General features: G+C 38.0%; 1 protein-coding gene across 1 annotated transcript in view; it reads left to right on the forward strand.

Annotated features, from left to right (window-relative positions):
• Nucleotides 1-23,428, forward strand: part of sorl1 (sortilin-related receptor, L(DLR class) A repeats containing) — a 75,974-nt gene that overhangs the window by 45,256 nt on the left and 7,290 nt on the right. Inside the window, 26 exon segments of the mRNA XM_054611209.1 lie at nt 1,456-1,529; nt 2,352-2,440; nt 3,831-4,009; nt 4,919-5,105; nt 6,292-6,420; nt 7,629-7,714; nt 8,644-8,816; nt 9,836-9,967; nt 10,231-10,322; nt 12,114-12,360; nt 12,704-12,842; nt 13,814-13,987; nt 15,020-15,133; nt 15,211-15,333; nt 16,453-16,572; nt 16,679-16,804; nt 17,168-17,278; nt 17,831-17,962; nt 18,529-18,660; nt 18,799-18,933; nt 19,929-20,081; nt 20,214-20,384; nt 21,072-21,200; nt 22,110-22,236; nt 22,592-22,761; nt 23,023-23,135. Coding sequence (XP_054467184.1) covers nt 1,456-1,529; nt 2,352-2,440; nt 3,831-4,009; nt 4,919-5,105; nt 6,292-6,420; nt 7,629-7,714; nt 8,644-8,816; nt 9,836-9,967; nt 10,231-10,322; nt 12,114-12,360; nt 12,704-12,842; nt 13,814-13,987; nt 15,020-15,133; nt 15,211-15,333; nt 16,453-16,572; nt 16,679-16,804; nt 17,168-17,278; nt 17,831-17,962; nt 18,529-18,660; nt 18,799-18,933; nt 19,929-20,081; nt 20,214-20,384; nt 21,072-21,200; nt 22,110-22,236; nt 22,592-22,761; nt 23,023-23,135 — 3,557 coding nt within the window.

The raw sequence follows: 23,428 nt of genomic DNA on the forward strand, positions 1-23,428 counted from the left end.
TGAAGAGCAGACACTGCTGGTATCCAGACTATACATGTCTCTGCTCTTGATTGAAGGGTGGAATGGTGGAAGGATGGATGCATGTTGTTGTGTTTCTCCTCAGCTTGACATAGATACGACCTTATCAGCTGTGTGTCTGTCGCTGTTTAATCTATGGCTGCTACGCATCAAAAGCAAACGTATATGGATGTTACATCATTATATCAATGTCAAGATATGAAACTAGATATCGTCTTTGATTTTGGGTTTTGTGAATTTGGCATTGGTATTGTCTTTTCCCTGGTTTGAATGGCTGAAAAACAGAAAAGTGATGTCATTTTTCTCCTAGCTGTTCTATATTGTTGTCAATGCACCAGTGGTCAACCGAACAATATCATTGCTATAAATCAATAAATGGTCAACAATATTGTGATATTTGATTTTCTCCATATCTCCCAGTTGTTCTTTGGGCCTCATTTTTTATCTCTCTTACAATTTGCTTTTCAACGATCATTTCCGGCTGTGGACTCTTACTAGTTGTCTGAAAAGCAAATAAAAAAAGTTCTGTTTCCATTTTGATAGAAAGGCATGATTGATTTGTTCATGAATCTGACTGGCTTTGGTGATCGCCTGACTTTTCAAAAAGTTTAGTTATTCAGCTAAACATTATATATCATCTAATCTTACAAGAGATTATCAATAAATAAGTATCTTTTCATGCTTGGGTCATTACAAACCTACATGATAAAGGTTATCAAAGACTAACTGTCTTTAAAAATGTCTGCTCAGCACCAGAAGCAAACTAGGGCAATACCATAATATTATATCCATATCAAGATATGAGATTAGAAATCTTTTTAGATTTTGTAATATCGCATATATTTTGTCTTTTCCTGGTTTTAAATTGATGTCATTTTTGTTCTAGCTGTTCTATTTATATTTGTCTTTTCCCCACTTTCTGATGATTATCAATTAAACGTCTACAACATTTTGTAAAAGCACCAATGGTCAGCTCTACAATGTTGTTACCATATATCGATATTTGGTCCAAAATATTGTGATATTTGATTTTCTCCATATCTCCCAGCTATTTAGACCAAATTGTTCATTCACCTTTCAGTTAGTTTTACTTTTAAATGATCGTTACAGTCTTGGCTTTGGACTCTTTGTTAGTAATCCTGAAAAACAAGTAAAGAAAGTTTCAATTCCTGCATGTTTGATTTTATTGTGTGTCTTCTGTGAACGGCCTAAACAGATTGTTCCTGCTGATCTGCCTTATTACATAACAAAACGCTGTCTGAGGAAAGTATTTGTCAGTGCATGCAAAGACGCAGAATACTACGGGTTTTGTATTCTTGGGTTACAAGTTTTTCCATAAGTGAAAGCAAAAGCAGCAGCTACATAGGGTCTGTAATATGTTGGGGGAAACCTTGTAATGTGTGTGTGTGTGTGTGTGTTTGTGTGCTCTGATTTTAGGATCTGTAGGCAGGAACTTGGCCAACAAACCCAACGTGTACGTATCCAGCAGCGCCGGAGCTCGCTGGAGAGAGGTCAGTACGAAATGTGACACCAGTGACAAGAAAAACAAAAGCACGTAGCAGCTCGTCTTTCAAAGAGAGCTCTCAACGTGAACCTTTCATTTCAGTCCTCGTATAAATATGCAGGATTTATGGACCTTCTGCTCTTTAAACTTCAGCTGCAGCTCAGAGTTCCACTTGATGTGTTTCATGGATCCACTGCATTGTTTTCTCACAGTACAAATGAAAAAGCTAGCTGTATAAAGAACTTTGTGTTATTGGAAAGGTATTTTATGCTTTAGCAATGGTGGAATATAACCAAGTTCATTCAGGCTACTCTAGTACTGCACTATAATATGTTTCTGTTTTATTTGACTGTATACTTACTTTACTTTTGATACTAGTAATACTGAAAGCGTGTTGTGATTAAGGATGGTTTCGATACTAATACTCTTATCGGTTCGGTTCATTATTGACACTGTTATTGGTTCTTTTTCTTTATTTTGTGAGAAAAAAAGAGAATGATTTTTGTTATTGTGTGACTTTGGTGAATTGAAACTAACCTTTAAAACATTAAAGTCACACAATAACACAAACAAACTGGCTGATCGAGGCAGCGATTAAATTGGGGTTTTTGTCAATGGAGTCTGGTGTCTTTCAAATGAGCATAAATGTATATATCAGCTTTAGTTCTATTTTAGAAAGGGCTGTCTGATGGAAAGATGAATAGTCTTTAAATCTGATCCTCCAGACCAACTAAAGCTCATATTAATCCGAGTGTTAAACTAACTTCATGGATTGTATTGTGTGTATTTTGCTCCGATAGTTCCACCAAACCTTGTTTTCTGTTCTCAGGCTCTGGCCGGCCCTCATTTCTACACATGGGGTGATCACGGTGGGATCCTGATGGCCATCGCACAAGGAGGCGCCACCACACATCTAAAGTAAGTCCAAGTCACCAGTTTAGTTTAAAATGTTCCCTCCAGGAATAGAAAAATAAATAATCCCATCTTTCATATAAACATAAAAACCCTGAGAGGCTGGTTCCATTTGAAAATCCCCCCAAACATCTTGAGGGGGTCTGAGGAGTGAAGCACATAAACGGTGGACGGGCTGATTAGTCAGCAGGAGCAGATTGTGTGAATGTGAAGCAGCTGGTTGCAGAGGAAAAAAGGGCAAATAAACCCTCCCTCAGTAAACAGAGGTGTGATGTAACACCACGTCTGCAAACAGCAGCTATTCATTGTTCATGAAATGTGGAAATCCTGTACTCTGGTTAAACAGTAACTTGGTTTAACATTCAAAAAAACAAATGTCAATACAACCGGGTTAAATCTCCCAATTAAAATGCCTGATATGCTCCCTCATTAACCCCATGTTTATCTGTACTGTCTTGCTGTTGTTTAATCAAAGAATGCGTGGATAGGCTGCAGATGAAAGGAAATTCTGGACATTGATTTTTTAAGAAATAAACAGTTGGGAAACGGCTGGAAAGTCGTTGTTGCCTTAACTCTCTGACACCAAAACCCTCCGATGGGATGGAGAAACATGTTTCCTTTCAACAATCGCCAAAACTACAGTTGATCCTTTAGCCAAACGCTGTAAAAAATGTAATTTTTGTCAGATTTTCATTTTTCAGACGGTCCTTAAACACACCATGTGTTAATCTTAACTTTTGTGATAATTTATTTATATTTTATATATATTTATATTTATTTATACTTATTCATTTATAATACTTGTTTTATTCTTGTTTTTTTACTCATGTCTCTTGTTTGCACTATCCTGCAAACTTCCCCACTGCGGGACTAATAAAGGATTATCTTATTTTATCTTAATTCATCAAAAACATTTTATTCTACATGTCTCATTTAAAATGTTGCTAAAAGGAAACCATTTACTTTAACCAGATTCTGTAAAAAACATTAAATTCTGAGCTCCTCAGTGAAACTATGAAGCCATGATTGATTCATCTGAGACCAACAGTCATGTGACAACAATTCTGTGAAATATGGACTGAACTGGAACAATGTTGGATATATAGATTCCATTGTTTGCCAATTTTTGTGAAATTATCAACGAACTTCAATTTGTATTTTTTTCTTTTTTAATGGTTTATGTCATTATAACTGTGTTATTCTGCACTAAACACATGTTTGAGTTCTCTCTACTTCTAGTCATGATTGTTATGTTTCCATAGAGGAGCAGGACTTTTATTTTGTAGTGAAAATCAAGACCACAGAGACGTAAAATGTGACAGGAGCCAAAAAAAGAAAACGGCCCATAACTTCTTGGAGTTCTAGAAAAACGTTTTAAATATTCTGTCACCATCAGGTTCAGCACCAACGAGGGCGAGACCTGGTTCGACTTCCAGTTCTCAGAGAGGGCGGTGTACGTCTACCAGCTGCTGACGGAGCCCGGAGAGAAGAGCACCATCTTCACCATCTTCGGCTCCTACGCCGACCAGAGGCACGGCTGGCTCATCCTGCAGGTCAACACCTCCGACGTCCTGGGTAGGTTGGACCGGGAGAGGGGGTTCAGAGGGAGAGGGGGGGGGGGATAAAGAGATGTTATTTTAGAGGCTTATTCGCTCTGGATGCTTTTTTTTTTTTGGTCCTCCTCCGTTTTGGACAGCCGTTTATCTAATATGGAGCGTATTTGAGATGAAGACTGTAAAGACATTTTGGAAAACAGCTTGAAACCAAGATGGTGGACCTTTGTGCTGAAGCTGCTCTCCTCTCAGTTTTGAACAAACCAGACGCTATATTTACTTTTCTTGAGAAGACTGATGTGTTTGCTGAATTTCTGACAGGATTTGGCACCAGTTTAATGCATCAACTCACGATATACGAAGCCTAAAAGCAGCTGTTCTTATGGGTTGAACTGAGATGACTGTTTTCAGTTAGTTCTGCTTGTATTTGAGAAGACACTACAGCTAAAGAAAGAAAAGTTTATAGAGTCACATTGTCGTGAAATTTATATAAAATGTCTGTTTAGAACATATTAGCAAAAAGTTTTTTTTATGATGAAATTTGTTGCGTAACAATTTGGAAAATGTAGCTGAAATAAAACATGCATGGGTTATTCTTTGAGCAAAAGATTAATACAACAAAAATACTTCCTACTGTAGTTAAAGGAGCTACAAAAAATGTAGTTAGTTAGCTCACAGTTGGTAGCCATATTGCTAGCAGTATGATATATTGCATAAATTGCTGTGTGCGAATTCTAGCTGAATCTATAGAGAAATACATGTTTTCTCTGTTTCAAGAGCTGAGAACCTTTAAATGAAGGCTTCTAGGTGGATGTTTTATCAATGGAAGACAGCCTGAGGAATGGGCCACCAGGAACATCAGCAAGTTACTCTTGAGTTCCACATCAAAGTCAAACATCTACAGCGTTTCTTCTTTATTTTTTGTCTCTAGGTGTGCCGTGCTCTGACGCCGACTACAAGCGCTGGTCTCCGTCAGACGAGCACGGTAACGAGTGTCTGCTGGGCCGAGAGGTGACGTTCAAGAGACGAGCTCCTCACGCAACATGCTTCAACGGAGAGGACTTCGACCGGCCCGTCAGCGTCGCTAACTGCTCCTGTACACGGCAGGACTACGAGTGGTGAGAGGAGACACACCCAACAGAGTATACACACGACTCCTCTGGTTGTATAGAAGTCTATGAGAAAATGACTCTACTTCTCTCTTGATTTATTCCCTCAGTAAACATTGTAAACATGAGTTTATGGTCTCAATCTCTAGTTTCAAGTCTTCTTCAATACAGCATGATGTTCATTTAGTAAATGATGCTCCATTTAGAGTCAAACAGACCATAAAGCAGGGGATGCTTTAGGGCGGGGCTACACACTGATTGACAGGTCGACACCAGAGACGTATACGGCGTCTCTACGTCAACATGATGCTGCAAAATCGCAGGACTCCTCAGTCCAAATATGGTCACTTCCTGTTCATTGGTTGCAAAAACATGACTACGTCCACCTCTTATATATATTCTTTGTATATAAGTCACAATAGAGGATGTTTTATGTTATGCATACACAGCAGCTGTAGCTGGAGGCATTATGTTTAGTCCACACTTCTGTTCTTACCGTTCTCCTGAAATATGAGGGAAATTCTTCAATTTGTCATAAAATGTCCTCTTACCCTCAAAGCTTAAACTGATTGGGTTACGGAGATTTGTGGTAAAAAAACATATTTTCTGGCCGTAGGTTAATAATTCATATGCTAATTATTATGGATGTCAGGATTTCAATTCCAAATCGAGAACCATTTAAATCAAATCATAATGAGTCCGTTTTAAAATGCACGTCAGGTGTTTCATTAATCACAGCCTGCGTTTCTTCTCCCAACCTGTCCTCCTCCTCCTCCTCCTCCTCCTCCTCCTCCTCCTCCTCCTCCTCTTCCTCCTCCTCCTCCTTCCTACCCCTCCTCCCATTCCTCTTCCTCCTCCACCTCCATCTTCCTCTTCCTCCTCCACCTTTTCATCTTCCTCCTCCTCCTCCTCCTCTTCTTCCTCTTCCTCTCCTCATCCTCCTCTTCCTCCTCCTCCTTTCCTCCTCCTCTCTCCCATTTCTCTTCCTTCTCCTCTTCCTCCTCCTCCACTTCTTCCACTTCCTCTTCCTCCTCCACCTCCTCCTCCTTTTCATCTTCCTCCTCCTCCTCTTCCACCACCTCCTCCTCTTCATCTTCCTCTTCCTCCTCCACCTCCTCCTCCTTTCATCTTCCTCCTCCTCCTCTTCCACCACCTCCTCCTCTTCATCTTCCTCCCTCCTCCCTCCTCCTTCCAGTGACTACGGCTTCAGGTTGAGTGAGGACCTGTCTCTCCAGGTGTGTGTTCCTGACCCTGAGTTCTCCGGTGACCTCTACGCTCCTCCGGTTCCGTGTCCCAGCGGCACCATCTACCGACGCAGCAAAGGGTGAGCCTCCGTCATGTGACACACAGAGCAGCCTGGTTAGCATAATGTTAGCATCTGCAGAGCTAGTCCACTCACATTTACATGAGCGTTCATATTGTTAGCTGTTTTCCTGAGGTTTTTCCTCAGACCTCTTTTTAATTATTATTATTATTCTGTCTGTATATATAATATTTTAGTTATTGTGGATTTCTTTACTTATTTACTTATTTATAATACTTGTTTTGATCTTGTTTTTTTACTTATGTCTCTTGTTTGCACTATCCTCTCTGCTGCTGTAATCCTGTAAATGTCCCCACTGCGGGACTAATAAAGGATTATCTTATCTTATCTTATCTTACTTTTTAAATTAAACTGTAGTACTGGTGATTTAACCCGTAAACAAAAGTGGCATTAAAAGTGTTTGAGTGCATTTGGAGCACATCCTAGCTCACGTGTGGTGAAACTCATTGTAAATTTTAAATAAAGTAAAAATACAAATAGTGCATTGTTAAGCCAAGAGTTATGGCAGCAGTGGGCGTTAGCTTTATGTGAATTAAATATATTCAAACATGCATAAATTATAGAATATGGCACTTGTGCTTAATCTATCAAAGATATTCTCTGATTTGTGCTCTGCCTGTTTGCATTAATTTGTAATATTGAATATATATGGGTTTCCTTTTCTCAAATGTTTTATACTATTTTAAGGTTTTTTACCATATTTCCTAATTTGCTAATTTACTATCTAACAAACTTAACTACCGAAATCAAGGGAGGAAAAGGAAGAAGTTGTTATGGTCATTAAGTGAAACTCAGTTTAAAATCTTCTTTTTTTTCTAGCTGGGAAGCATCATGTTTATGAAACATAACTTTACAGATGTGAGAATGAAACCTGAGCTTGAAGTGATCTAAATATCTTAATAAATGTTTATTATCTGCTGCTTGTTTCTTTTCCGTTTATCTTATTGCATTGTTCTCATTGCACATGAGCTCTAATTTAAACCCCTTAGTTGGAGCTTATAATGTTCTAATTATCACCCACTGTTTAAGAGCTTCATTAATCTTTTATTACCTTTTATTACCTCCCTCCAGAATGCAAACCAGCCTTTTGTTCTCTTCAGTTCATTGCTGTCGTATGTTGGTGTCATTAGATAAGTTTGGTGAGAGCGCCACCCAGTGTTGAACCGAGGAATACAAACAAATAAACTTCTTTTCTGTTCCTGCTGCAGCTACAGGAGAGTACCAGGAGACAGCTGCAGTGGAGGAGACGTGGAGTCCAGGCTGGATGGAGAGATGCTGCCCTGTCCTGTCGGAGGTAAAGCTGCAAATCATGCATTTTATTAAACATTTGATCTCTTCGTGGCAGAAAGACTTTTTATTGACTGTCAGAAAAACTGTTATAGCTTTCTTTTTGTTACTCTTGACTCCTGAGCTCCACAAGTAAAAACACTTTATCTTATTAAAAAAATCATCTCTGCAAAATCTCTTAAACTTTAAATATACACGTGACACTTTAATAACAGACTTGCTTTAATGTACTCTTAATTTGTTTGTTTGTTTATCTTTTTTTGTTTATTTTAAAGTTTTTTAAATTCTTAAACAATTTCTTATACTATTGTACTGTTTATTGTCACGCATCAACCATAAAGCCTAATTCTTTGTATGTGTAAACGTGCTTGGCAATAAACCATAAAAAAGTTAAACTTTTCTGATTCTGATAACTGAGTAAATCTTTGAATCAGTTTGAAAAAAAGATTTGTGTGATGAACACTTCTTTCAGAAAAAGCAGCCAAAACTAAGCAAAAACTTTTGATATTTTATCAAAAACATTTTATTCTACATTTAAAATCTCGCCCCTAATAAACAGAGATCCTGTAAAAAACATTACATTCTGAAACACAGAGGAAAGGAGATGTTGTAAGAAGAAGGAAAATGGAAGCTGGAGCTTCCATTTTCCCCCAATATTTAATATCGATTATTTTCCAATTTTTGTAAAATATATTATCAAAGAAATCTAACTTGCATTTTTTTCTTTTTTATGATTTATGTCATCATAACTGTGTTATTCTGCACTAAAGACGTGTTTGAGTTCTCTCTGCTTCTAGTCATGATTGTGCTGTGAGAAAAATGTGACAGGAGCAAAAAATAGGTTCAGAGGGTTTAAATATATTTTCCTCCACAAACACTATCATGTAACTAGCCGTCTCCTCCTCTCCTCCCTCCTGTCTCCTCCTCTGTGTTCAGAGAGTAACGAGTTCATCCTGTACGCCGTGAGGAGCTCCATCCACCGCTACGACCTCGCCACCGGCACCGACCAGGCTCTGCCTCTGGCCGGACTCAGGGAGGCCGTGGCTCTGGACTTCGACTACGACAGGAACTGTTTGTACTGGGCCGACATCTCACTGGACACCATACAGGTTAGTGGGGCAGCTATAATTTGTTTAACAAAGCTCCACAGTGTTGGGACAGGCCCTGAATAGTCGATTATTGGACAATTCGACTGCCAATCTCTCAGTTAAATGTGGAAATGAAACAATGGATCGTTCCATTCAGGCTCTATGGGGGTTCTGAATGTCTGATTTTAGATAGAATTGCTTGGTTTCAACTAATAAATCTTGATATTTAGCCTGTTTTGGTATTAATATGAGCCTATTAAAAATACTCTAAATACAAATTATGAAAATAAATCATGTGCTTTCAATCAATTTCCTTAGTGTCTGTGAATAAATCACCATGGAGACTACGTTGCACAATCAAAATTTGGAGGACCGTCAGAGCAGCTTGGTCTGCTGTTTAAAATCAAAGAATACATTTATTAATCAGAGCGCTCACATAAGTTCGTAGCACTAGAACAGCTCTTCATATTTTCATGTCATGTTTTTCCTCCCCGGCTCTTTTCTTAAAGGGAATTTCTTCAAATCTGGCACAAACGTCCTCTTGGACTCGAGCTTAAACTGATTGGGTGATGAATTTGGTGGTAAAAAGAACAGAATTTCCACCATAGTTTAAGAATGTATATGCTAATTATTAACTGATTCTATTTGGGGGTTAAATGTCTCTGTGTCTTCTCACAGAACAGGTTTTTTCCCGTATAAAATGATTTATTGGCAGAGGTAAACAATCAGGAGGCGGAAGTTTAGTTCTCTGTCAAATCAGCAGTGGGAGGGGCTTAGAAACAGCTGTTTTTGCAGCTCTTTCTCTCACTTTCTGAAATTCAAATAAGCTTTAATGGTGTGAATGTTCAGGTAACATCGTTGCCAAAGCTAGATAACATCTTATTAAATAATTGTTTTACACAAGAAAACTCAGTCTCTCTCTCTTTTTCTCTTTAGTGCCAAAAGTTTTCTTTACAAGCATTAAATCTAGCAGGCTGAGAAACCGTGGATGGAAAAGCCTCTTTTCTTTTTAACCCTCTGCTCTCCTCTCTCTCCTGCAGCGTCTGTGTCTGAACGGCAGCACGGGTCAGGAGGTCGTAGTGAGGAAGGACCTGCGGAACGTGGAGGCTCTGACCTTTGACCCCATCAGCAGGCTGCTCTACTGGGTCGACGCCGGAACGCAGAAGATCGAGGTATATAACAGTCTGTACTTATGATGTCGAATTCACCTGATCGGATGGTGATCAGGTATATTTTGTGTTCGAAGGAGGGATAAACACATTTCATTTCCTGTTAAATCTTCAAAATAAAAGTCCCCCCGTTATTCACAATAAAGTTCTTCACAATAAAGTTCTCCCTTAATTTACTATTTAAAAGCTTTGTTATTTAAAAGTTGTACTTAGACAACTTAGTCTTGAAATACAGTTTGTTCTAAAACCTGTCGTTGTGTTTGAAGGTGTCAAACCCAGACGGTGACCTCCGCCACACTCTGCTCAACTCATCGGTCCTGGAACATCCCAGAGCTCTGGTTCTACTGCCTGGAGAGAGGTACACACACACACACACACACACACACACACACACACACACACACACACACACAATGGAAAATTTGCATATTTAAAAATTGTAATTTCACAAAAATTATGAGACAAAAGAGTATTGTGTTAACGTGTAACATATGTATATATATATTTTAATTTTAATTCATATATATATCTTTTTTTTTTTTTTTTTTTTTTATATATATATTTTTTTTTATATTTTTATATTTTTTTTTTTATATATATATTTTTTTAATATATATTTTTTATTAAAAATATATATTTAAACTCATGTAGACAAACCCTTACCAGCATCAGAATGTATGTACATTTTTAATTTTTTTATATACAATAAAAAATAGTTGAAAAAATACAAATTGCAATGATTTTTAAACAAATCTAAAACAATAAGTGAAACCTAAATTATGAATGATATTGTTGTGGTCTTATGGATTGAGGGCTTTAACCACCAGAACTGCTTTATGTGCCTCAGCCCAATACGTTCATCATCAGTAACTCAACCTCAGCCCTCGAACACTTTGAGGAAGAGAAAACCAGACCATGTTGTAACTCGTGTTGATGTTCCCGTGAACCATAAACATCAGCTGCTTCCACTTCTGCAAATGTGGTTTTATTTACGATGAGTCCAGCTCTTTTTTAGTTTTGTCAGAAAATGAAATTATGTTTTCCTCACTTCCTGTTTCTCTCCTGTCTGGATTCTCTTGTTGGAGAAAAGAGAAATGTCGCTTTTTATTTTTATTAGGAGAAAAGGCAGAATTTAATCACCTGACATTATTCACCATTTGATATCATATTTGATTAATCTCAATTATGATATATTACATAAATGACCATGTTCTTATTAAACTTGCAGGAAAACGTAGACTTTTCTCTTGCAATATAGAAATACAGGTTAACTTAGCTTATTAGATATGTGCTTCTTTTTCCAATAATAACAATTAAACAATACTCCATTTTTTTATTAACACTAGAACTATCAGAGGTCGCCGTAATGTGTATCAAATACTCCATCATGTAGAATGTATCTGCTGTTAGAATGCATTGATTTACAAGGTACAATATTTATTTATATCAATATTACAAAATGAGGGTTGTATAATGAAATGCAACCCTTGATGTTCATTCATAAATGTCTCTCTGTTGTCTATAGTCAAGGTTAGCCGACAACATGCATGCTGCTCTATGAATAACCGTAGTAAGACAAAAAAGGCGTTGTCATAGCAACATAGAACGTTTTATCTAAATGCACAAAACTTAAAAATAAAAATAACAAAAAATATAAAAGAAATTAAAAGAAATATAAATCTTTTCTTTTGCAAAAATGTTTTTATTGCAAAAGAAAAAAATTATAAATTAAACAATAAGATAAATTTACCACTGACATTGTTGTGGTCATATGGATTGAGGGCTTTAACCACTGGAACTACTTTATCTGCCTCAGTCAAACGTTCACCAGCAGTTACTCCAACCAAGTATTTACTTTGAAACGTTTAAGAATACAAATCATTTAAGTGACATTTAAGGGTATAAATAATAGTAAACATAAGTTAAATCAGTGTTATGAAACAGGTCCTTGATCCCAAAAGGTTTGAGGCCCCCTCATCTAAAGTGGTAAATTTCGCTATAGGTATAAAGAAACATTTATTTAATGTGTCTTTATCTTTACAACGTTTAACATTAGCGTTGCTTCATAACAGTCACACACTTTAATATTCTATTAAAACAAAGTTAAATATATTCCAGTTAAATTCCATCTGTGTGTTTGGCCCCACAGTCTGATGTTCTGGACGGACTGGGGCGACCGTGCGGCCGGCGTGTACCGGAGCTACATGGACGGGACCAACGTGTTCTGCGTGGTGTCGGAGGGCGTCCGCTGGCCCAACGGCATCACGGCAGACGACCACTGGCTCTACTGGACCGAGGCCTACAGCGACCGCATCGAGAGGGCCGACTTCAGCGGGAACCAGAGGAGCGTCCTGATGGAGGGGCTGCCCCACCCGTACGCCATCGCCGTCTTCAAGGTCAGACCGAACGGACTATAAACTATATAACCTGTCTTCAAACTTCAACGTTACTAGCTCTCCTGTTGGTTTAAACACAGATTGGTTGTTTACAATGTGACATTATCAGAGATCAGAGACTAGAAAAGCATAAATGAAGTCCTGATCTCATGTTTTACTGAATATTGGAGGATAACGATCGTCAGTAAAACTTTATTTAACTCTGTGATCGTTTACGTTAAACTGTGTAATTAATCTGAGGGGGATCAGTATGGATCACGGATCAATAACGGTCTCTTAATCCACTAGTTGAAAGTCCTCTCTTAAGCATCTGTTTTAACAAGCCTTCGTTGGATGTTTTCAGAACGACCTGTACTGGGACGACTGGTCCAGAATGGGGATCTTCAAAGCTCCAAAAGCCGGTTCCCATAGCAACGAGCTGATTGTGGGCAGACTGACCGGAGTCATGGACCTCAAGATCTTCTACAAGGGGAAGAACAGAGGTGAGGAACCCAGAATGTTTTCAAAACTTGCAAATAATGAATCGAAGAAATATTTATTTTAGCAACTGGGTCTTTTATTAATGTTTAGGTTTCAGTTTCAAACACAAATAACAAAAAAAAAAAAAATCTTTGTAAGTTTACTGTACAAAAAGCTAAAAAAAAAAGGGATTAAAAGGAGATGTTTTCTATTGTTAGGGTTAAATTATGGTACAATGCTAATATAAATGTAAGAAATCTCTTTTGGTTGTCAAAATAATTGTTTATAAATCTATTTTAGGGGGTTAAAAGTGTGAATTGAAATGTTTTTCTTTATAATTTTTATATTATTATATATTTTTTATATTTTTTTATATTTTACATTTTTTATATTTTTATATTTTATTTTATTGATGTTAGCTAAATTAATCATACTATAGGATAGGCATATATAAGCATTATATTGTGTTGTGTGTGTGATGGCTGAATAAAAACACTTCTACTACTAAATTATACATAAATAGCAAATAGTACATAACAGAACACATACAGAGTAATTGCTGCTTGAAGAGTTTCATAACAAATTTAATTATTACTGTATTAATTACCTGATATTGTTCACCCTTTGATAAGATTTTGGATTAATCTCAATGACGATATATTGCATAAATTACCATAAATATCCTATTACCAGTTGCCTAGTAGATTTAGACAAGATTTAGATTTAGACAATAAACACACAAGTTAAAGAGTCTGTGTAATGTGCTTTTTTCCCGCATTGTGACAATTATATATGCCTATCCTATATTTTTAATTGATAAGAATATAGGATAGGCATGTATAAGAATGATATTGTATTGTGTGTGATGGCTATATAACAACACTGCTACTAATACTTCACAGGTTTACAGGATTCCTGCTTTTAGAGTCTTTAATCAGATTTAAATCCCACTGTATGAGTGTTTACACTGAGGTCTGGTTCTGTCGTCCATCAGGACATAACGCATGTGCCGACCAGCCGTGCAGCCTGCTCTGTCTGCCTCAGCCGGGACACCGACACACCTGCGTTTGTCCCGACGGAGCCCCGACCGTCACCATGCCCAACGGAGAGCTGCAGTGCCAGTGTCCCACCGGGTACCTGCTCCAGAACAACACCTGTGTCAAGACCGGTGAGACCAGAAACACTCTGAAGAGACAGGATGAGGATCTGCTGGAGGATAGGGATGTCAGGATAAGAAATTATCAGGAGTTATTAACCAGAATATTTCTAATATAGCTGATGAACTAAAATATGTATTATCATCATCATTCCTTTTTCTTTGTTATTAGTCTTATATGGTGGTTATTTGGATAAAAGAAAGACGGTAACCTCCGGTTCTGAAAAGTGAAGCCAATGCTGAAGTGTGTTAAAGCTGCATTCTCTCTCCTGTCCATCAGGGGGCGACTCCTCTGGTTGTATAGAAGTCTATGAGAAAATGACTCTACTTCTCTCTTGATTTATTCCCTCAGTAAACATTGTAAACATGAGTTTATGGTCTCAATCTCTAGTTTCAAGTCTTCTTCAATACAGCATGATGTTCATTTAGTAAATGATGCTCCATTTAGAGTCAAACAGACCATAAAGCAGGGGATGCTTTAGGGCGGGGCTACACACTGATTGACAGGTCGACACCAGAGACGTATACGGCGTCTCTACGTCACTCCTCCTCAGTCCAAATATGGTCACTTCCTGTTCATCGGTAGAAAACAAGAGAATTACTGTAATTTATTACATTACATTATCAAAATGCTCCCACACTACAGATTTAAGGCACTTTTTTGGTGGATCTGACATTTGTACAGCTCTTCTTTTCAATACTTCAGATGTGTCGCACTACTTTCACACACACACACACACACACACACACACACACACACACACACACACACACACACACATGTTACATGACTCACGCCAGAATTAGATTTCACTTCACACGCAAATAACAATGCAGGAATCAGGACAACAAAAATGAATCATAGCTTCAAATCTTATAGTTATCAAACCGTGGCTTATATATAACCACAAAACCGGTTAATCCTGACATCCCTACTGTACGATATCTGATCTTTTTTATTAGGAATGAGACCTCAGCTTAATGGTCATACCTGATTAATTAGTGTTCAAATGTGATCCTTTTTTTTTTCTTTCCTCCAATCAGAGCACAGCTGTCTGCCCAACCAGTACCGCTGCTCCAACGGCCGCTGCATCAGCAGCATCTGGAAGTGCGACAGCGACAACGACTGTGGAGACATGAGCGACGAGCAGGAGTGTCGTAAGTATCCAGTCACGTCACTCTTTCTCATTATGTGGAGATAAACACAAATATAATATTTATGTGTTCCCTCGTAGCCACGACGACCTGCGACCCGTCCAACCAGTTCCGCTGCATGGCCTCGGGTTCCTGCATCCCGCTGGCCTTCAAATGTGACCATGAGGACGACTGTGGAGACAACAGTGACGAGGAGCACTGTGGTGAGATGTTTTTATATATACATATATATTTATATAACACTGTAGACATCCACAGCAAATGTGGAGGAAGTACTTAATTATTTAATTTATGTTAAATGTGCAAAATATAGACTTTGTTTTCAGCGTTTTGTACGGATATTTCAGCAACAAAATGAAGAAGAAATGACACATATTTAGCATTATTTGAGAAATCTTCCATCACGTTAGCCAGTAAATACAATACCCTGAGAGGAAAGTGAGAAATTGAATACCTTGTTTTCGCTTCTGTGTTTATGATTGAAGAACAGGAGGAAGATAATTTGTTCATAAGTTGTGTTTGTTCATATTCATTTTGAATACCACTACTTCATTTAAATAGGACCAAAAGCATTCATGTTTTCTTCCAGGTGTTTAAAAATTTGAAGAAAAAATGTTAGTATCACCTGAGTGTTCAGCTAATTAAGACAAATAAAAAGATTTAAAGGTTAAAACAAAGGTTTTTGCAGAGAAATTGTTCAAGGATCTTTTCAGGGTGTTTATGTAGATCAGTGGTTCTCAAATGGGGTACGTGTACCCCTGGGGGTACGTGAAGGCACTCCAGGGGGTACGTGAGATTTAAAAAAATATATATTTAAAATTAGCATCCATTCAAAAATCCTTTAAAAATTGTTATTTAATAAATATTCAATAAAATATAAGTGTAAGTTCATAAACTGAATTCAATGCAACAATGCAATCGTCAGTGTTGACAGTTTAATAAATCAGACACTGATGGCACAGCGCTGTGTATTAACAAAGGTTTTTGCAGAGAAATTGTTCAAGGATCTTTTCAGGGTGTTTATGTAGATAATAGTGAGAGAAAAAATATGTCTGATTTTTAAGGGCGAATATATCACTTTAATATTTATTATGATTTTAAAGAAATAATTGGACTCCTTTATTGGATTCTAAAACAAACTCTGTAACTAAAGTATAAATATAACTTTATAAGAAATCACTTTTTTTGGTCTTGATTATCTAAAGTCCATCCCGAGCCGAAGCAGCAGCCGAAACATATTTTTGGTTTTGCTAAAACCAGGCACAACAATGGAAATGCATAATTAATGCAATCACTAACTGCTTCGTTGATGCGTGTCTCAGAGTCTCACCAGTGCGGCCCCGGAGAGTTCACCTGTGCACGAGGAGTTTGTATCCGCGAGGCGTGGCGCTGTGACGGAGACAACGACTGCAGAGACTGGTCAGACGAGGCCAACTGCACAGGTGAGCAATAAAGCTTGTTTGAATCATAACATTTCAGAATAAAGGTTTTTTTATTTGTTTCGTACCAGCTTCTCCGAGCCTTAAATCTCTCCCCGTTTGTCCCCAGTGGGCCACCATACCTGTGAGGCCAGTAGCTTCCAGTGTCACACGGGTCACTGTATCCCTCAGCGCTGGATGTGTGACGGTGACGACGACTGTCAAGACGACTCAGACGAAGACCCCCGATACTGTGGTGAGTTGAGTCACACACTCACTTAACGTTGTCATGGTGACACACTTTGCTAGTGTTGGCTACAGACTGCATATATTTGTAAAGCTCATCATGTTATTTTAATGTGAAAACTAACAATATATGCATCAATTGCAATTTTCTTGGCTGATTCCAAACTTCAATTTAGATTTTTCCAATTCAAATTTTCTTTTGTTCTCAGATTTATAATTGACAGCATGAAAACAAACATTTTTGCAACTTTTCTTTCACTGAAAATTAAGATTTAATTGTATGTTCTTAATTAAATATTGGCGATTATATAACAATTTTAAATAAAAGCACTTATATGATGTTTTATTGACATATTGTTCTGTGTGTTTTCAGAGGGAACTCGCTGTAACGGCTTCCTCTGCTCCAATCACACCTGCCTCCCAGCCACCGCTCACTGCAACGGCATCCAGGAGTGTTCAGATGGCGCCGATGAGCACAACTGTGGTGAGTGATTCAGCATCAGATACAGAGTTAAAACAGCAGGATACGGTAGTGAAAGATGTTTTATTTTTTCTTTCAACTTTCTTAATTATTTTCAAACCACAAAACAGAATAAAATCAGGACATCAACATACACATATGGTCAAATTAATCAACAAAGATTTCCTTGGAATGTCGTCCAAGCATAAATACATATATCCTTGAAAAAGACAAAAGAAAGAAAATAATAATCATACAATTAAATAAATAAATAACTTCAATAAATTGAAAAGTAAATTTTTTCTTTTAACTTTTTAAACTTTTGAAGCATAAAAAAATGCAGACGTGTGTTCCACAAAACCAGTGTGGATTGATGCATTTAATAAAATGGAAGGGTATCTGTTGGTATCTTCTAAAAATGCTTTCAGTGAGGATTACCTGTTTTTCCCACATTTATTATAGTTTAAAGGAAAGGCTTATACATATATAGAATGTTTATCTTACACTTAAATGCCCATCAAAGCCTTTAATATAAGTATAATGTTAGAAACACTGAATGTTATCTTTGGCCCACAGACCCGCTGTGTACTCGCTACATGGAATTCGTGTGCAAGAACCGAGCCCAGTGTCTGTTTCAGTCTCTGGTGTGTGACGGGATCAAACACTGTGAAGACGGATCGGACGAGGACGCCGACTACGCTGGATGTGGTGCGTTTCTTTTCCTTTAATCTCTGCTTTTAATATAACTACAGAAAGAAGTCAGATTTAAAGTGCAACATGTGTTTTTTGATAAAGGGCCTTGTGTGTTTACATGGTGCATATCCTCCTATTCTTTTTTCCTATCTTTATTCAAGATAGTGGTCTTTAAATTTAAGAGCTTGACTCATTGATTTCACCTTATTTTGTAATGCTTTTCAGTCAAAATCCTTTTTGCACACTCAAATAGACCCAGATGCGATTGGATTTGCTCTGTTTCTGCTCAAACTGTATGTTTTTTCTCTAAAATTCACAAATTTCCTTTTTTCCTTTTTCGTGCCGATCATACAACGCAAATAATATTTTATCTTTTCCTCACAAATGCAAACATATTTTCCCTATTTTTGTACAAAAGCTCATCGAGTGTTTTTAAAACAACCACTTTACATTCATGCATTTCCATTAAACATTCATATCTTAATGGAATATATACATATTCATTTCATTTTCTGTCTTGCTCTGTTGCAACAAGCTGATTAGGGTAACCTTCTAATCCCCCTGTGCGTGTTTTCTGTCAGCCACGCCGTCTGAGTTCGGTAAAGTGTGTGACGCCTACACCTTCCAGTGCGCCAACGGAGTGTGTGTGAGTCTGGAGTGGAAGTGTGACGGCATGGACGACTGTGGGGATTATTCTGATGAAGCCAACTGTGGTGAGGAGGAAACGTTAACGCAGAAATCCACAGAAACACACAGAAACACACAGAAACACACAGAAACACACACACTGTTTGAACATGTTAAAAAACAACGATGCATGTATGTTTGATTATTGTTTCTGTGTGGTTCAGCTGCTCCCACTGAGGTCCCAGGATGCTCCAGGTATTTCCAGTACGAGTGCAAAAATGGACGCTGTATTCCGACGTGGTGGAAGTGTGATGGAGAGAACGACTGTGGGGACTGGTCTGATGAGGCCCAGTGTACAGGTACGAGGACCGGGGTCCATGTGGGATCAATAATAAGTGATGGGACCAGGGTAGGGGGGTTATATTCAGAGAAAAAAAGTCTGAAATTACAGGATAAAACTTGAATATCCTCTAAGAATATAAAGTTATAAATGTGCAAGAAATAACTCTTTGAGATTAAAAAAAGAAAATCTGAAAAATTGCTGGATCAACAATTAAATATTGTGGTAACGTGAGCCAAAGAGTGCAAAATATTAATTATATTAGTATTAATTCATGTGGATAAAATAACACAGACAGAAAATGAAAGAAAGCATGTCTATACATCTTTACGATGCATATCAGTTTTAGAATTATGTTCATAAAATAGCACAGAAAACACATGAAAGCATTCCTTTAAGGGCATTCAAATTCAGACGGCGACTAGAATTATCACAGTTTGGCACAGTTTATGACTTTATGACTTTATATTCTCTGAGAATATCTGAGTATTTTTTCTCGCAAATTTATGACTTTAATTTTATAAATTCCGATATTTTTTTTCTCTGAATATTACCAACTTAATTATTCTTATTATTCTTATTCTTATTATATTATTCTTATTTTTATTATTCTTATTATTATTATTAATCTTAATCTTAATAATTATATGTATTAATTTATGTATTTTTTACCTTTAATGGCCCTTATTCCCTTCATATCTTTTCACTACATTTAGTGTAAAAACATTGCGTTCGTTGGTCGTTCATAATAAACAGATAAGGAAAACTTTACTTAGAACCAAATTCTAAGCAAATAATGAATTAATATCTGAACTACACATTTCTCACAGTTTGAACAATATACTACATATTTAAATTGTGAATATATATATTTGACATATTTGTATTTGCCTCTGTTTAATTGACCCCATAGTTAGTCTCTCAGGATGCTCAGCTCTCTATGGTTTACCATGTTCATCTTTTTATGAATGAATTACACCCTCAGTCGTTAAACTTGAACCTCCACCCCTGTAGGTGGAGTCACTCCTCACACTGTGGCCCCCGGTCCCTCCACTTGTGCCCCGAACCGTTTCCACTGTGGCTCTGGAGCTTGCATCATCAACACCTGGGTGTGTGACGGATACGCAGACTGTCCCGACGGCAGCGACGAGCTGGGATGTCCCACAGGTAACAACTGGTTTATCTCTAATGTGCACGTTTAAATCTAAATGAATCTGAACTCAATTAAACCCTCAATAAAATATAGAATAAGTAAAGAGTAAATGAAATACAGATATTAACCTTATATTTCTCTAACAGCAGCTAATGGCTCGGTGACGGTCCCTCCGGCGCCCACTCAGGCTCCGCCCTCTCCTACGCGTTGCGTTCGGGGTCAGTTCCTGTGTCGTCGACCCCCCCGCTGCATCCCCGACTGGCAGCGCTGCGACGGTCAGCTCCACTGCCAGGACGGCTCAGATGAGGCCCACTGCCGTGAGTCGCTGCAGAGTTTCACACCATCACACACAAGGAATCAATGTAGTGTTATGGTGAAATGTTTTGGATTCAATGGAGAACAATGGATTCATTTCAGAAAATACACAAAAGAAGGTTTAATGCGAGAGACCCTCCGTTGTCAGTTTTGAATTGACGCCTCACACTAAGAACTGTTCTGTTTTTTGTGCTCAAAGGACTAATTACTAAAATGTTGAAAAGTTAAAAGACATCAGATAAGAAAAGATTATTCTTTATTAGTCCCACAGCATATAAATCATCAGTATTACAGCAGCAAAGGAGATGAAAGAGGCATCAGTAAAAAACGAAACAAGTATAATGAGTAATCAAACAGAAAAGAAATAGTAAAAAAGCAAGCAGTTAAACTAACAAAAACTAAAATATATAATATTATAAATAAGCTATAATCGTACTGAATGTTCATATTATTGCACACATGAATATATGAATAATTTGTGTGTTCTATTGGGAGCAATGCTGTCTTACAGCAGCAAAAACCTTTAGTGTAATTTTAATAAAGGTTACGTTACATAAAACATTAGACAGTATTCTTAGAGAAGCAATCTAAGCAGTATAATCACTTTTCATCACTGCACACAGTAATAGAGGCAGTGGGTTTTAATTAGATGCAGTAATCAGTGATGTTAAACCTTCCTCTCTCTGCAGCCACCCGCGGTCCTCTGTTCTGCGTGAACGGGACTCTCTGCTCTGACGGTGAAGCCTGCGTTCTGGACAGCGAGCGCTGTGACGGCTTCCTGGACTGCTCCGACCACAGCGACGAGGACAACTGCACCAGTAGGTTTCCCAATACTCACCATGATCAAGTGTTTATAGATCACGCAGGAGTTGTTGGGATTGGATGGATTGATGATATTAAGCTTTTTAAAGATGCTCACAGGTGAACAAGGTCAGATCCATTGTAAATCCCAGTGTGTCTACTTCAGTACTTTAAGGGAAGTTTTAAAGTGTGCTTGTATGAAGTACTTGGAGTTTGGAAAGTAATGTACTGCTGCGGATGTATTTAAGACACCTAAAATAATCAATATCAGTTTAAGTGTATGCTTTATTTTTTATATTTTCACCTCTTTCAGTCCTTTCAGACAGGGAACTAAAGTTTGTATCCATGTTCTTTTCAAAACCACCAGACTCCATGGACAAAAACAGTCATTTTACTTTTACGAAACACAGGAGTTTCTGGTCTACTGGTGCCTTCATCTGTTAGTTTCTTTGTGTTACTGTGTGACTTTGGTGAATATGAACTAACACCTAAACCAATAAAGTCACACAGTAACACAAACTAACTAACGGATAGAGGCAGCAGTAAACCAGCAACTTCAGTGTTCTGAGAGGTAAAATTACTGTTTTCTTCAATGGAGTCTGGTTGTTTTCAGGTGAGCAGTTCAGTTCCCCTTCAGAAAGGTAAAGAGGTGAAAATGTTATAAATATAGCGTACACTTAAACTGATATTGAATCTTTAAGATGTTCTAAATACATCCACAGCAGTACATTTCTAGTTCTCCTGTATGTTTCTCCCAACTCCATCTTTTGTAGTTTTGATACAAATCAATATAACCTTTATAAAAAAACTAAAAAAAACCTTTAAGTAGCGTTTAGTATTTTGAAATCAGTGCAATGCTGCCACTTGCTGGTCATTGGGGTCATTTCAGACTGTGATGAAACTAACCCCGCCCCCTCTTTCTCCAGTGGACTCCCTGGCCTACAAAGTCCAGAACCTCCAGTGGACACCAGACTTATTGGGGGCCGTCACCCTGACCTGGTCTCGCCCCAAAAACCTTCCTCTGGACTCCTGCTACTTCCTCATATACTACAGGTGAGCTTCAGGGTGAATGTTTTATGTAATATTATTACTTTACCCATTAAAGAGTACTGTAAAGTCGGAATAATATAATAATAATATTTATATAATATACGTAATAAGTATATTTTGTGCAAGTTAATCACTGACTTTCCTGAAAGTTTGGCTAACATAACTACGTAGGGTACGAAGTCATAGGTAAAGTAATATAATTACTTTTAAAGTAGTAAAAAGTAACTTAGAACACTTCCAGAGTAACTAACCCAACACTGGTCATGTTAACTGTCGATATTATTATTGTTTAAATATATTGTTGTCAGCATTTGCTCCTCCACACTGCCAATAATCAGTTTTTTGTTCTTGTCTCCAGACTGGTGGGAACCCAGCAGTGGACCATCATGGACACTCACAGCAACAAGACCAGCTACAAACTGACGGTGCTGAAACCGGACACCACCTACCACGTCAAGGTTCTCACCCAGTGTCTCAGCAAGCTGCACAAGACCAACGAGATGATCAACGTGAGGACGCCAGAGGGACGTGAGTACCACACGATCAATTCTATCTAAGAGGGATGTAAAAATCCATCTAGTTTTCTGGTACTGGTACCATGTTTACTGTTGTCACTGACCAGTTTAATTCATTTTGGATGATATATATATGTGTGTGTGTGTGTGTGTGTGTGTGTGTGTGTGTGTGTGTGTGTGTGTGTGTGTGTGTGTGTGTGTGTGTGTGTGTGTGTGTGTGTGTGTGTGTGTGTGTGTGTGTGTGTGTGTGTGTGTGTGTGTGTGTGTCCTGCAGTGCCCGACCCCCCCAGGAACCTGCAGCTGTCCTGTGATAACGGAGAGGACGGGAAGGTGGAAGTGTCCTGGAGCCCTCCGGACAAAGGCCACGGTCTCATCAGAGAGTACATCGTGAGTCCTCTTCGTCTTCACTGACCTCTGACCTCTCAGACCTACGAGGGTTTATATGAGGGGAGCAACGGCTCATTAAAGTCATAGTTCATATACTATCACGGATTTAGTTCACAGATCGTATCAGCATAGCATACATAATCCAGACTATTTATTTCCACCACCGTCCCAAAGATAATTTCAACCGCTCTGAAGTCAGTAAACCTTCCGAAATTCTAGATGTGATGTTCTTTAGCCTCTGGTATAAATACTGTTTTTGAAATGTATGGCGTCCTGGTTGCTTTTCTTCCAGA

This window comes from Anoplopoma fimbria, chromosome 1 (genome assembly GCF_027596085.1).
Source record: "Anoplopoma fimbria isolate UVic2021 breed Golden Eagle Sablefish chromosome 1, Afim_UVic_2022, whole genome shotgun sequence".
In the NCBI taxonomy this organism is placed as follows: domain Eukaryota; kingdom Metazoa; phylum Chordata; class Actinopteri; order Perciformes; family Anoplopomatidae; genus Anoplopoma; species Anoplopoma fimbria.